Genomic DNA, 16,185 nt, shown 5'->3' on the forward strand with positions numbered 1-16,185 from the left:
TTTGCATGTGTTTCCAACGAAAACGTGAAAGCTTTTTTTAAGATTATCAGAGATTCCACTGACTCTATAGCCCTCTGCTTTTAACCTGACTAAATTTGTACGTTGTATTACGTATACATGTATGTATAGCCCTGACTTTTTATCTCAGAATTAAAAGGGTTCATACTTCTAAAATAATTATGATCTATTTATGAATGAAGATTTCATACATGTATAGTATCAGACATGCGGTGAATTCTACTATTTGCGCACACATTACGATTCGCACTACTTTGTTAACTATGCAGTGACAGCTTTGTGTAAATTGAAAAATTCAATTTTTGATGCATTTTTCTTGAGATTTAAACTTTTATACAGTGACATAATTAATCAATCGCACTAATATGCTTTAAAAATTTTTGATGCATTTTTCTTGAGATTTAAACTTTTATACAGTGACATAATTATTCAATCGCACTAATATGCTTTAAAAAATTTAATCGGGAAGTTCTCTAGCCTCGCCTACTATAAAAGTAATGTTAAGTTACTTGTGTATTCGGAAAACAAGAAAACTTTGCAAATTATGCCATTTGATGCATGTTGTAGTTTCGGCATAACATTAACTTATTCCATAATACTGATAGTTCATATTACATGCCAATCATTTCTTTAAAAGGAATACTTTGTTTCTGTACTGTTTACCGACAACTTTACAATTACAGCGCCTTTGAACTTCAATCTCTCACCAGAGGGCGCGTTCCGCAAGCTTCACTAGCACAGCATAATACGCCCTCTGGTGAGAGATTGCCTGGTTCCCTGAGCTACCCATAACGCACAGGAACCAGGCTAGCTCATGCGCAGGTTGAATTTTCCCCATAGCATCCGGTTTAACCTCGCTTATATATTTTCTGCGTGGACCTCAGGGTCCTCGCAATAATTATCTGGTTAATAGGATATTTCTTGAACTGTTGAATAATATATATCATTTATGATTTGTGACCTTTGTGGTTTATAAATTATGATTTCACTTCTATAAGTTTACCGATTTAGAAGATTTTATCAATATTTAAACCGTTATCATAAGGATTTTTTTCATGAAAATTAAACCACTTACATTTGACGGTGGAAATGTTGAAATTGTATTCTTACCTTTGTCAGAACAATCTAAATTCCCATTTTCAGTGTTTGCAATAAGTGCGGTTTCTTCTTCTTCTTCCAATTCACCATTAATTTCTATATCAGTACCTCTTGTGCATTTGTGAAACTCTAGAGTTAAAGAAATGTTCATATGAATTAATATATATTAACTAATATATCCGTCAAAGGTTCGTTAAAGAAATAACGATCGAAGTCTGGATTCGTGCTTATATATGCTTTTATATGATATCAGAAAAGAAACCTAGAAAACACAGAAAACACATTGACAAACACATGAGACATATATACCTAAACCTGTGACGTATCATATCCTTATACTTAGTTTTAACCACAAGGTGTTTGCATATCTAAAACAGCTTATCAGTCTCCGGGGTCGATGCGGAACATGTTACACAATAGCCGATAACATTATATAATATTACTCATACCATTCTAAAAAAATATTAAATGAACAATAATTATCAGAAGATGTTTAATACTATTTACAGTCGATTATTTGTACTGAAAAACGTGTTTGAAAAGAGGACACAAGAACTTGAATGTGTCCTTGGACATACGTATAAGATGATCCTATTCAGTAATTATCACCTTCGGCATTTTATTACCTTGGGTATTTAAAGTATCAATTGCAAAGGCCAACCAAATTTCTCTACACAGTAATGTGGGATGTAGAATATTCATCATTAATTTATTTTTTGGTCAAAATTATTGCTATCAGTCTTTATTTTAGCTGATTACATAGGAGATGACCAGTGCATTAGCCTAAGGACATCGGCCTCTGATGTAATGACCGGCAGCCCATCACTGTACCTTGATGAGATGTGATCAGAGGGAAGAGAATGAGCTGTCTTTACCGTGGTCAAGCCAAACCTACGTATACCGGCGGAGCGTCTGGGAAATGAAACCTCGGGAGAAAATGCGGGACATCAAGTACAACTTTGGATCTTATAAAACCCAGAGCCCCACTCTTATCCATCGTTCCCCGGTTGCTCTCTATTCAAGAAACTTCATAACCGTCTGCAGTGAGCATACTGAGGGAAACCAACTAACTTTGCAGGACACTTTCAATTCAAGAACTTTGCGTAGAACTCTCATCCTAAAACCGTGCGTGGAACTGTGCTCGGACTCTGAAGAACCGTGAACGAGGTTACATCAATTGGCTTTAGTTATTTGGAATTTGTTCTCTTACTTTTTATTTTCTATTTGTACAGGATTAAAAATCACAATTGTAATTTAATTGAGTTAATCTTAAAACACAAAGCTGATTTCAGTTTTTGTTAAAGCTACACGATCTGATTTATTACTTTGTATTTGAAATGAATGTTAATGTTAATTACACCTGTTGATAACTATTGATTATTGAGTTATAATTGCAATTGTCTTACAAACAGTATCACACCCTTTGCGAAACAACTCTGATTTTTTCCGCTCCAGAATATTAATAAAGTCGTAATTTAACGAACGATTTTTTATGGCCTTGATAAATATATTGAATGTATTTGACATTAAATGACATATTGTACATGTGTTTAAATTCGGTGTTGAAACAATCCTTATTTTAAACTCCATTCAATATTAATCTCAATACTACCGGTTATGTAAACAAGAGGCCCAGGGGCCACATCGCTCACCTGAGCAACAATTGCCTTAATTCTGATCAAATTAGCATTACAGTATCAAAATATCTTGACAACTGAGTACAGTAGATCTTGCTAAAAAAATTGAAAATCTGCCAATTTTTATCAACCTCTTATTTTTTGGTAAATACCAAGCCCCTTTTGTTGTTGTACTTTCTCTATTCCTATATACCGCCCCCCCCCCCCCCATTTCATGGCCCCATTTTCTCTAGGGAATCATGGTTTCATCAGACTTAAATCTGCATAACCTTTGCTTTCACACTAAGTACTGAGTTTTGAACCGAACACTTTCCCAGAATAGTTTTAAAGATTTTCTCTTTATATTCCTATGTAAAAATTCAAACTGCCATCACGGTCCCGCCCTACCACTAAGGACTGTGATTTTGCAAACTTGAATTTACACTACCCGAGGATGCCTCTACACAAGTTTAAACCCTTTCTGGCCAAAAATTCTTTAAAAAGAAGATTTTTAAAGATTTTCTATGTATATTCCTAAGTAAAAATTCATCCCCCATTGTGGCCTCACCCTACCCCTGGACTATTATTTAAACAAACTTAAATCTATATGATATGGGGATGCTTCCACTCAAATTTGCTTTCCTGGCCTAATAGTTTTGAGAAGAAGACTTTTAAAGATTTTCTCTATCTATAAGAATTCATCCCCCATTGTGACCCCGCCCTACCCCCAGGGACCATGATTTGAACAAACTTGAATTTTCACTTCCTAAGGATGGTTACATGCCAATTTGAGATTTCTTGGCCAAATATTTTTGAGAAGAAGATTTTTAAAAGATTTCCTCTATATATTCCTGTACAAAACTTGATTCCCTAATTGTGGCCCCACCCTACCCCGGGGACCTTGAATTTATACTATCTGAGGATGCTTCCACTCAAATTTGAGCTTTCCTGGACTAAAAGTTTTTGAGAAAAAGATTTTTAAAGATTGTCTCAATATATTCCTATGTAAAACTTGATCCCCCAATTGTGGGCCCACCCTACCCATGGGAACTATGATTTGAACAAACTTGAATCTACACTACCTGAGGATGCTTCCATTTTAATTTGAGCTTTCCTGGCCTAATAGTTTTTGAGAAGAAGATTTTTAAAGATTTTCTCTATATATTCCTATGTAAAACTTGATCTCCCCATTGTGGCCCCACCCTACCCCCGGGGATCATGATTTGAACAAACTTGAATCTACACTACCTGAGGATGCTTCCATTTCAATTTGAGCTTTTCTGGCCTAATAGTTTTTGAGAAGAAGACTTAAGCTCAGGTGAGCTAAAAAAGGTTTAGTTTACAATACAATAAGTTGTTAAAGTTGGTTTCTGGAAGAAGAGAAAATTTTCTTAATAAATATTGACAATTTTTTTTACTTTTTTAATCTTTAGTTTTTAAGATCTGTGTACAAACATAGAATTGTGAGCAAATCTCTGTATCTTGCTTATAATTCGAAGCTTAACACTCAAATAAGGTTTTGAGAAGGCACTATTTATAAAATATTCTCCATATATCTTTAAAAATACTCACTTCTTTTTTACGGTAGAAGTACAGCATGCAGGATAAAAAAAACCCACACAATAACAACAACGATTCCAATTACAATCACGACCCAGAACCAGTCATCTTTGCTATTTTCTGTTGTTTTAGGACATATGCATATATTTTACTGGTTTCATATTTATGTTTTATTTTGAGATGTTTTGAGCAAATATAATTACTGAAAATATCGTAATATGAATTTATAACCTGTATTTAGTTTTTTTTTAAATTATAAAATAGAGGATGTAATAGAAATGTCTTTTGTGCAAGTTATCTATTGACTTTGTAAAACTATCAAGGTTGGAGAGATAATAAAAATGAGTAAACCGCATGGCTGGATAGTGTTTGCATTCTTACAACAGGTTAAATAACAACAACATTGAAGTGTGATATACTGTTCTTTCTATTCGTATCTTGTTTGGTCGTCTGGCTAATATTGGTGTCTCGAACGCATAAGAGTATAAAAAGGAAATGGTATATGTATTATTCTCTTAATACACTCACTTTTTTTACGGTGGAAGTACAGCATGCAGGATGAAACACACACAAATACAACAACGATTCCTACTACAATCACGACCCAGAGCCAGTCATCCTGGTTATTTTCTGTTGTTTTAGGACGGCGAGTAGTGTTTGGAGAGCTGTAAACATTTAAAATCATTACTAATTATTCTTACATTATTTAACTATTTTTAATCAAATCAACAAAAGACAGATGAATTTTACCAATTTTTATTGCTATCTTACGAATAATATTAATGATGTTGAAATAATTTTAATAATTTAATTTCTTCATACTTACTCCGTCTAATGATGTTAAAAAATCATTGGAATTAAAAAATCAAGGGGCCCACTGACCTTGACGGTCACCTGAGTACATGTATGTTTAGAAGGTTTTGATCTCTAACTACTAAATACTATACTTCAAATTATTGTATATGTGCATACATTTCTGGATTTTCACACCTTTGATTTTTTTAATTATCTTATCACATGGATTTATTTCCCGAAAATAAACAAGTTAACTAATTTTTAAAACATGCGAACTAATTCAATTAGAGAATCTTGGAAAAAATGTTTCTTTGACATTTTCCAACGCTCAAGTTGTCTAGCCAAATGGGGGTACACATGTTCTAAAATTTGTAGGAAAAAATACCGTTTGGACCCAAGTGCAACAGATAAAATCTAAATTGTAAAGAAAAAAATAAGCCAGTTAACCATTAAATTACAAAACTTTGTTGTGATATTTCAGATTTTGTAATAAACTTTATTTTCCTATTTGATATACTTTCCCTACAAAATGTCGTTCTATCCGTTTATCAATAAAAATAACCCCTATAGTGTGCTTCATCACAAAATACTCGATTTTAAAATGTGTATATAATGCAAGAAAAATATATTAAAAACAAAAAAAAATTGAAAATGGATGCAGACGTGTTTTGAAAAAGGGTGTATACATATTATGGAGATTTTAATAAAAAACGGAAGTAGTTATGATATGACCTTTTTTTAATTACATAGGGTGTAAAACTAATATTACAAGAGATATTGCATTTTTTGATGTTTGGAAAAAAAGGAGGACGCATCGGAGGACTCTTGGAATTTCTCTACTCGAGTTCCAGGGGCCAAAAATTATAGATGGTAAATAGGCCTAGAGACCTCCAGGCCATTAACATAGAAAATACATGTCCACTATATATGTCTCCACCCCGCCGCAAAATAAAAATCCCTAACCCCTGCACCATGAGCAGTGATGCTTACAATTTAGAAAGAGAACAATATGTACAAAATAGCAATGCAATTAATTTGTCTCGCATGACTGTTTTCACTATGTTACCATATTGACCCTATCTAAGTGTCCTGAATCCCTGACTCATGGATCATGAATTTCACAATTTAGGTAGCAATATGTAACTTTATGAATATCATAACCATGCATTCAGTTCGTCTTCCCCTGCTATAGCTGTAGAAAAGACGATTTTCTATAATTTAATATATTTACAAGGCATGGCCATATTTGCCTCGCTTAAAGGTCTAAACCCCTGACCCAGAAGCCATGCATTTCGTGGAAGGCTTCATGAGCATCAAAATTATACATTTAGTTTATATCCCATTACTGTGGAAGGGCAAAATAAGTTTTCCTAAGATGTACATGTAATACATATTCATAATATGGTTATATTGGCATCGCCCTAGGACCTAAACCCCTGACCCAGTTACCATGAATTTCACAATTTTAGTTAATGGCGTCATGGACATCAGAATCATGTTTTCAGTTAATTTGCAAGCGGAGAACATGATTTTCTTCAAAAGATTAAATACATTTTCAGTAAATTGCAATAATTGTCCAACACTTGGGTCTGAATCCCTAAATCAAGGGCCATACATTTCACAATATTTGTATAGCGCTTCATGGACATAACAAAATAACATGCTTTTAATTTTTATTCTAATAAATATGAGAGTAGAGACAAAAACTTATGAGAAGTTGGCCATGTTTGGTAAATTTTGTTTCACACATGAAGCAATTGACATTGTAGTTTTGAAGAAGAGATTAAAATTGTAAAATTCTTAACGCACGACGGGCGGTTCAGGGCGACGGACAAAGACCGATTGCGATAGGTCAAATGAGTGACTCAGGTGATTTGAAAATCTTATGACTTTAAGACAGATTTTACTACACTTTATTAATCCCCCTCCAACATATACATGTATACATTTGCCCTACCTTTGACAAGATTGTTCGGCCAGGAAACAACCATTACCAATAGAGATGCAGGCTGGGTCTGTAATTTATTACAAATTACACAAACACATATTAATTTTCAAATCATTTTTATAACAGCTTGATTTTTCAGTTTATAAGTATGAAAAAATATACTTATATGTTTCCTTTAACCAAATTTAAAAAACTATGATGTATAATGATTCTAGTCATGTATCATGGTGTTGGTACACAATGTAAAGATATCTGGGGACAATTAAAGTATAGCAGGGGGCATTAAAAAGCACAAATAAAATCTCAATGCAGTCATTGGATGATTTTTATTGAAATACGTAAAGTTTGATTTGTCATTTCAAATTGAAACAAAAGTGAAGATGATCACAAATCTGATACTAAAACCAATGAGTCAATCAAATTCAAAACATATTTATCCTATGTACATCCCCAAGTCACGCATGTATTTTAAAAACATTATTTTCTTACTTTGTAACTAATAATTAGTTACAAAGTAAGAAAATAATGTTATACAATTCAGATATTTAGAGTGAATGTACCATGCAAAACCCAAACGCCACTTACATTCAAAGATTCTTCTGCTTTGATATGAGGTATTGTGACATCCATGTATGAAGTGACTACAGCTGTATGAATCAACGTATGAACTTTCTTTTTCCAGGTATAAACAAAAACCTATAAAAATGAATCAAAGTATATCTAAATGAATTGACTCTCTTAAACAATATATAAATTTCTCATAACGTTCATGGTATATTCTTTTTCTAAAATTAATAAATGTATAGTGAAAATATGCTAGTGTATCCGTATATTTTATCGCGAACATAATACACTAATTTCTCTGCCGTTGAAAAATACTACGCATATAATAATGTGTACCTTGTACAATCCATATCCAAGGTTCTCTATAACAGAACTCCAACAGTTCCGTGAGCTTTTCGTTCGGTAGACACGTGTAGCCATTGGTCTTGTTACAGTTGAGAGCTGACGACCTCTTGTTCCACTCTGATTCATTTCTGGGACAAAATGGTGTTGAGTATACCGGGAACTTATAACCATCGAGCTTTTTCTGAATTTTCAAAATGTTATTTTTTTTTTTATTCAGCCAGTAATAATAAGAAAAAACTTTTGCTGATTTAAACGTAACAAAATATCTAAAATGTATGATGTATTTCATAAATATTCACATATTCTAACACACCAAACCCCCAAATCAACACATCAAAATACTATAAGGGTAGTTTATGTGGGTTTTTGTTAAATTTGGATATGTTTTGCGAGTTTTATTTTTTAATATTGTGTAATGATTCGAGATTTACATGTAACCCTGTGTGATCTTATACATGTATATGTATCTATGACAGTCATAGCTGAAAATACTACAAATAAAAGACTTTTCCAATCGTCTTAAGTTCTCATACTTTTATTACCATTACCGTTGCTATAGTAGGTTAGCAATTATGTAAGTTCAAGTTCCTGTCTCAGAACAGAGCGAATCACGGTCATAAAGTGGAGGGGTGTACTGTTATAAACAATTTCCTTTAACGTTCCAGCTGTAAGAATGTTGTTACGGACCGCCAGAAGGCGGTCAGTTATTTGATATACAATTATAAATATTGTAACTGCGTTTTTTAAATAAAATTAATATTATGCTTATTTCAATGAATTAAAAGTAAATTTTCATGTAGAAATATGTTTTATGCCTTTTAAAAAATATATACATTTTTTTTTGTTTTTCTCATAAATGTAAAATAGGTCATACTTAGTAGACTGCCGTATTTGGCGCGTTTTTATCGTCCAGACTATAATCTATTCGGAAAATTTCGAAGTTCTTTGTTCTTTAAAAAACAATGTATTTGGATTGATTTATGGGACATACTAAGGACTTGAATGACATAGCATTTTATATGAATGATATATTTGAATTTCTATGTGCTGCGTCAAATATGATGACATTGTTCGTGTATTTGTTATATTTCCAAGTGAAATTCGGTAGAGAAATATCATCAAATGACATCATATCAATTATTTACGCAAAAATATAAGAATATGATGAAAATTTTAAATAACCTGAAAATTTTAACTAACTTACTTTTTAAAATTCTTTTGAGAACCTCGTGCAGTTAAATAACCATGATTATCTTTAGAAACTGAAGTGTAGATAAGATAAATAATTCCATTTAGGAAAACCATTATCCGGCGTATGTTTTACCTTTAAACTGTTAAATTTGTGCATATTCTACCAGATGTACATGTTTCAAATAATCCATTTTTATTTTATCATGTGGTCCCTTGAAATCATATAATATAATGCATTAAGTTTTAATTCAATACAATGCAACAAAAAATCAAAACGGTTTGAAATACATTATTTTCAAGAGAATAATGATGAGTTGAACTTTGTTTTAGAATACTGTACAAATCAGTGTGTTCTCCATTACTTCATTTTATGGCAATGAACATACAATTACCGTTAGAAATGCTAAGAGTAAAGAATTCGATTCTTAATAATAACAGTAAAATATGTTAAACTTTAAAACGTGTTGCTTAAAATATATTCAGATTTTCCATAACAATTAGTACAACCAACTCATTATTTTCTTCCATTTGGTGTGTTTTTTTATGTAAACAACTAATAACAACAGTTATATTTTTTGTGTCCCATTTTAACTTGCGTCAATATGATTTCTTTTCAAGTATTGACAAATATCAAATGAGTAAATGAGTCCTGCAGAGAACGACTTAAGTTCTTACATTGTATAGCGCGTCGCTGATAAATTTTGACCATGAGTTAGGCTTGTTTCTTGTGACTTAATTCTTTTTTATTCTCCAAAGAGTAAAGATAAGAGGGCTTACTACTTTTGTCATATTCGTTTTTAAGTCGAGGGCTTTTCATATTACCTTCCTGATTTTTAAAAGGATGAAGTTAGGTACTTTATTCATGTTAATAAAAGTTTTAATAAAAGTTATCAAAAAAAATCTAAGTATGAGCGTTGAATTTACTGTTTGCCCTTTTTGTGGGGACAAGCCTTTTTATTCAAAATTTGTATCGGTCGTTACAAAGATGTTAACCTCATGACCCGTTTTTCGGTATTATTGTGGTATTGATTGACACATTGAATGAAATAACAAGGTAAATATTGCGCAATGTATAGTGATAAAAGACATGATCAATTGCATATTATTTTGCCATACGCATGGTTTTCTTTAGTTGTTGGAATATCGAACATGCTTAATAGGAAGCATCAAAAAAGCAACATGGGGGAGATGCTCTCAACAATGTTCTTAAATTCACATATCGAAAAATGGATGTTCAACGAACTGCCCTTTCATTATCCTCTACTTTTGAAGAAAATCTAGCAAAACGTAACTTATTCATATTTATCAATTTTTTATCTATTTGTTATGGCTTGTCTCAATTTTCAAAAACGATAAAATGAGGAGTCTTTCCAAATCGCATTTAATCGTATTTATAGGAGAAATATTTACAAATCTGTAGTTAAGATAACCAATTTATCGGAGAAGTTTATAAATTCATAAAATGCAACGTGTTTGTTTCTTTGGTAAAAAGTAAACTATTGTAACATCATTACATCAATGGAAGTAAAAGTAGATACATTAATACGAAATTTTTGTGGCATTTTTTTCCCGGGTGAAGAGAAACTATATACTAAACCACATCTGCAATAGAGCTACCAAGTGCTAAATTTCTTAATCAACAATAAAACTCGGATTGAAGGAAGGCTATGTTTTACAAATGCAAGACAGTGACAAATCAAGACGAAATGGCTCACGAGAACATTTGCGTCTCTAAAGCCCATCTTGATTCTGATGATCGGAACTACCTGATTAAACGGTATTATTTTTTGCATAAAAAACTATGTGCCGATAACCTATGAAATATCAACCTTTGCGATTCACAAAATTAAAATATGATATTCATTCACAGACACCACATTTTCCGTGCTTATCAAACCGTGATAAACGGGCAGTGATTTTGTAAAAAAGCTGCACAATGGCAACAAAGTATCAAATAACTTTCCTTGTATTTCTTGCCGAAAAAAAAACCCCAAAAAAAACCCCAAACAACAACATTTTTTCTGCATTTTAAATAGATTACATTGATATCTTTAGACTGAAACTGAGTTTAAAAAAAACAAACAAAAAACCAAAGAAACAGTTATCGATAATCTGAACATTGTTAAATTTTCTGACTACGATTAACTATGACGTATGTATCCAAAAACAAATTACCAGTTTCCTTACTAAATACTAAAACGTATACGTAAATAATGAAAATAAATTCAGGCGAAATTGGTGTACAATTTTTAATCCAAACATGCGATTGGTGATTATTTAGAATTTAAAAAGGTCATATGGTCTTTATGTAATTATGTTAATTACGTTATGTTTTCTTTGAACATTATTCATGCATAAAAGTAAGAAATGTACTTACACATTCGTTTAATACGAAAGTAGTTGACAAAGATATTCCCAAAATCAGAAGACGCACTCTTGTATGCACAGTCATTTCGTCTCTGTGTGTATGAATCTCACCAAAAAATTGCTGTACAATGTTTCAAGGTACTCTCTTATGTGATTTTAAAACTGTACTCCACCTGAAATTAGAACCACATTTTTTAAATGTTTTTCTGGTCTGTAGGGTGTACTGTTGGGGCAGCAAAAGGTTTTTTTTTAATACGAAAGAGTTAAAGAAAAACAGAGTTATCTAAATGAGTTACTAGTTATGGTCTTAGGGTCATAAAGTAGTTTGAGACTTAAGTCAACCAGTCATAAAATAATTGTTTATCATAAAATGATAATGGAAATTTGTAACCGCCAACATTATGTCAAGACGCTTTTAATAGCATTTCAATTTTGTCAGTGTTTTAAATCAAGAAACGTCAAGACAGTTTACAATTTTTCACTTAAGTCTAAGTTTGCTTCATGATTCTGGGACCTGGATTCGAAAAAAAGGGTACATGTGATCACACTTAAAAGCAAACATCAACATCTGCTATTAATTCAAACGATGGATTCAACAAAATAAGTATTATATTACCAACGATCAAGGGATCCCTGTACCAAATGTAAAAAAGAAACCAGTAATTTTAAAAAATTGTGTTGGTTTATACAAAAAGCAAAGTTCATTCCTCATGAGCGTGACGATAACTAAAGGGAACTAAAGGTTACCGTTTAGTTTCTTACCCGGATTTCTTCGGTTAATTTCTTGACATGGTTTGCTTCAAACATTAGCATTAAACATATTAAATTAAGAAATATTTGGGAATAATATTCATAGTTTAATCTTAGATTTTCCATATATATTTAAAAGCTAATTTTACCTTTATTTTTGCAACCGCCGAAGGATGTTGTTTACTCAGAGTTTGAGTTCACAAATTCAAATTGTTATAAAATTCAATGTCATGAGTAAAATTTGTTTTAAACAAAACAACTATTTATGAAATAAATTATGCAAAACAGAGGAAATTCGGACTAAATTTTTCAGATTTTGTTTTTCACTGAAATATTGTTGTTGCTACTGTAATATTTGAAGCAAAGATTTTATTTGTTACTCATCATAACTTTGCATACTTTCTGTTAGTTTTATCTCACTTTTTCATTTCGATTATTGTATGACACAAACTACAAAAATATTGAAAATGCTTAACAGCGATAAAGGACACCCTATGTCAAAATTTTGATCATTGACCTCATATAAATGTTATGCCTGCAGAGTAAGGTCAATATGCTTAGTTTGATACTACAAATGTTTAAATATTATCATCATTCAGTTTTTTGTTAAATTGAATTTTAAAAAATTGACCTACTTTTTGGAAAGCGATAAATAACACTACCATGAAAGCTCTATGACAAACAATAGATGTTTTTTTAATTGTCATCAGTGGAATTTTTTTTCATTTTGAGTAAACCTATACCTTAAGTCGTAAAATAATCACATCCGTCTTATGATCGGGAGCTCGTGTTAATAAGGAGCGATATGCCGCATTACCCTTTATGCATGTTTTGTTGACAAACTTTAAAATAAATTGCGTATGAATATACAGATATGAAACAAAACCACCGCTTTACAGCGTTCATTAAGCTAAATATACCATCAGACTAAGCAACTTTAATTAAGAGACAATCTAAGGAAAATGACTCTATTTGCAAAGAAAATGTTTGTTGAAAATCGGAATTTTTGTTTAACTTCGTCGATAAAGTTCGTGAAAATTTTGCAGTTGTAAAGTGCAATGTATATAATGATAAAACCAAAGTACATAAATCACTGTATCTATGTCACGTTGTTAAATGAAGGAATCTCTAGCAGCGGACAAAACGTTATTTCTGAGGTTAACATTTGGCTGAACGATGTTTTAATCGAGAAGAATTTAAGAAACTCTACCTTTAAAAGTTCTAATGCATGAACATGTATGTCAAAATAATAAGTGTCATGTTACATTGTACCTAAACTAGTTTAACATCACTCATCTATACATAACACTTAGATTAACCAAACACATGTATTTATATAAAAATACTGTATAAAAATTGACAAGCAGTGCAGAAAACGACCTTATATCTTGCGAGATTTAACCAATACGTGATACAAATGAAAATTAAGCATTTGCGATTTACACAGTATTGTAATATATACGGACGCCACTTGTTGAGTGGTTATCAGACCGTGCTGTCATAAAGTAGGCGCAATACGACAAATATAAAGATTAAATTTCATTACACGCACCTGTTTATTTCACAAAGCAATACTGTTTTTTGCTTCATACGTATAGATATGAGAGTATAGTCACAATAAATTTCCTCAATTTTGCATATTATCTTGCCATACGCATGGTTTTTTTAAGTTGTTGGAATATCGAACATGCTGAATACGAAGCATCAGAAAAGCAACATGGGGAGATGCTCTCAACAATGTCCTTTTATTCACATATCGAAAAATGGATGTTCAACGAACTGTCTTTTCTTTATCCTCCACTTTTAGAGAAAATATAGCAAAAAGTAACTTATTCATAATTATCAATTTTTTATCTATTTGTTATGGCTTGTCTCTATTTTCAAAAACGATAAAATGAGGAGTCTTTCCAGATCGCATTTAATCGTATTTATAGAAGAATTATTTACAAATCAGTAGTTAAGATAACCAATTTATCGGAGAAGGTTATAAATTCATAAAATGCAACGTGTTTGTTTCTTTTATAAAAGTAAACTATTGTAACATCATTACATCATTGGAAGTAAACCACATCTGCAATAGAGCTACCAAGTGCAAAATTTCTTAATCAACAAAAAAAGTTGGATTGAAGGATCGCTATGTTTTACAATTAAATGCAAGACAGTGACAAATCAAGACGAAATGGCTCACGAGAACATTTGCGTCTCTAAAGCCCATCTTGATTCTGATGATCGGAACTACCTGATTAAACGGTATTATTTTTTGCATAAAAAACTATGTGCCGATAACCTATGAAATATCAACCTTTGCGATTCACAAAATTAAGATATGCTATTCATTTACTACTAACACATTTTCCGTGCTTATCAGACCGTGATAGACGGGTCGTGATTTTGTAAAATAGCTGCACAATGGCAGCAAAGTATCAAATTACTTTCCTTGTATTTTGTGCCGGACCCCCCCCCCAAAAAAAAAACCCCAAAAACAAAAAATCTGCATTATAAATAGATTACATTGGTATCTTTAGACTGAAACTGAGTTTAAAAAAAACAGTTCGATGGTCTAAACATTGTTAAAGTTTCTGACTATGATTAACTATGATGTATGGATCCAAAAAATATTTACCAGTTTCCTTACTAAATACTAAAACGGATATGTAAATAATGACAATAAATACATGCGAAATTGGTGTAAAATTTTTAATCCAATCATGCAATTGGTGATTAGTTAGAATTTAAAAAGGTCATATGGTCTTCATGTAATTATGTTAATTATGTTATGTTTTCTTTGAACATTTTTCATGCATAAAAGTAAGAAATGTACTTACACATTCGTTTAATACGAAAGTAATTGACAAATATATTCCCAAAATCAGAAGACGCACTCTTGTATGCACACTCATTTCGTCTCTGTGTGTATGAGTCTCACCAGGAAATTGCTGTACAAAGTTTCAAGGTACTCTCTTATGTGATTTTAAAACTGTACTCGACCTGAAATTAAAACAACATTTTAAAAATGTTTTTCTGGTCTGTAGAGTGTACTGTTGGGGCAGCAAAAGGGTTTTTTTTTAAATACGAAAGAGTTAAACAAAACAGAGTTAGCTAAATGAGTTACTAGTTATGGTCTCAGGGTCATAAAGCAGTTTCAGACTTAAGTCAACCAGTCATAAAATAATTGCTTATCATAAAATGATAATGGAAATTTGTAACCGCCAACATTATGTCAAGACGCTTTTAATAGCATTTCAATTTTGTCAGTGTTTTAAATCAAGAGACGTCAAGACAGTTTACATTTTTCACTTAAGTCTTAGTTTGCTTCATGAACCTGGGACGTGGATTCGAAAAAAGGGTACATGTGATCACACTTAAAAGCAAACATCAACATCTGCGATTAATTCAAACGATGGATTCAACCAAATAAGTATTATATTACCAACGATCCAGGGACCCCTGTACCAAATGTAAAAAAGAAACCAGTGATTTAAAAAAATTGTGTTGGTTTATACAAAAAGCAAAGTTCATTCCTCATGAGCGTGACGATAACTAAAGGAAATTAAAGGTAACCGTTTCGTTTCTTACCCTGATTTCTTCGGTTAATTTTTTGACATGGTTTGCTTCAAACATTATTAAGAAATTAAGAAATATTTGGGAATAATATTCATAGTTTAATCTTAGATTTTCCATACATATTTAAAAGCTAATTTTACCTTAATTTTTGCAACCTCTTAAGGATGTTGTTTACTCAGGGTTTGAGTTCACAAATTCAGATTGTTATAAAGTTCAATATCATGAGTAAAATTTGTTCTAAACAAAACAACTATTTATGAAATAAATTATGCAAAACAGAGGAAATTCAGACTAAATTTTTCAGATTTTGTTTTTCACTGAAATATTTTTGGTGCTACTGTAATATTTAAAGTTAAGATTTTATTTGTT

The 16,185-nt window shown here is 31.7% G+C and overlaps 1 protein-coding gene across 1 annotated transcript in view; it reads right to left on the reverse strand.

Annotated features, from left to right (window-relative positions):
- Positions 1-16,185, reverse strand: part of LOC117683449 (ankyrin repeat domain-containing protein 17-like) — a 199,767-nt gene that overhangs the window by 12,187 nt on the left and 171,395 nt on the right. The window contains exons 7-8 of the mRNA XM_066073515.1: positions 4,821-4,957; positions 1,129-1,245 (exon numbers count right to left, since the gene is read on the reverse strand). Of these exons, the coding sequence (XP_065929587.1) occupies positions 1,129-1,245; positions 4,821-4,957 (254 nt within the window). The remainder of the gene's footprint in view (positions 1-1,128; positions 1,246-4,820; positions 4,958-16,185) is intronic.

The sequence above is a fragment of the Magallana gigas genome, chromosome 10 (genome assembly GCF_963853765.1).
Source record: "Magallana gigas chromosome 10, xbMagGiga1.1, whole genome shotgun sequence".
Classification (NCBI taxonomy): domain Eukaryota; kingdom Metazoa; phylum Mollusca; class Bivalvia; order Ostreida; family Ostreidae; genus Magallana; species Magallana gigas.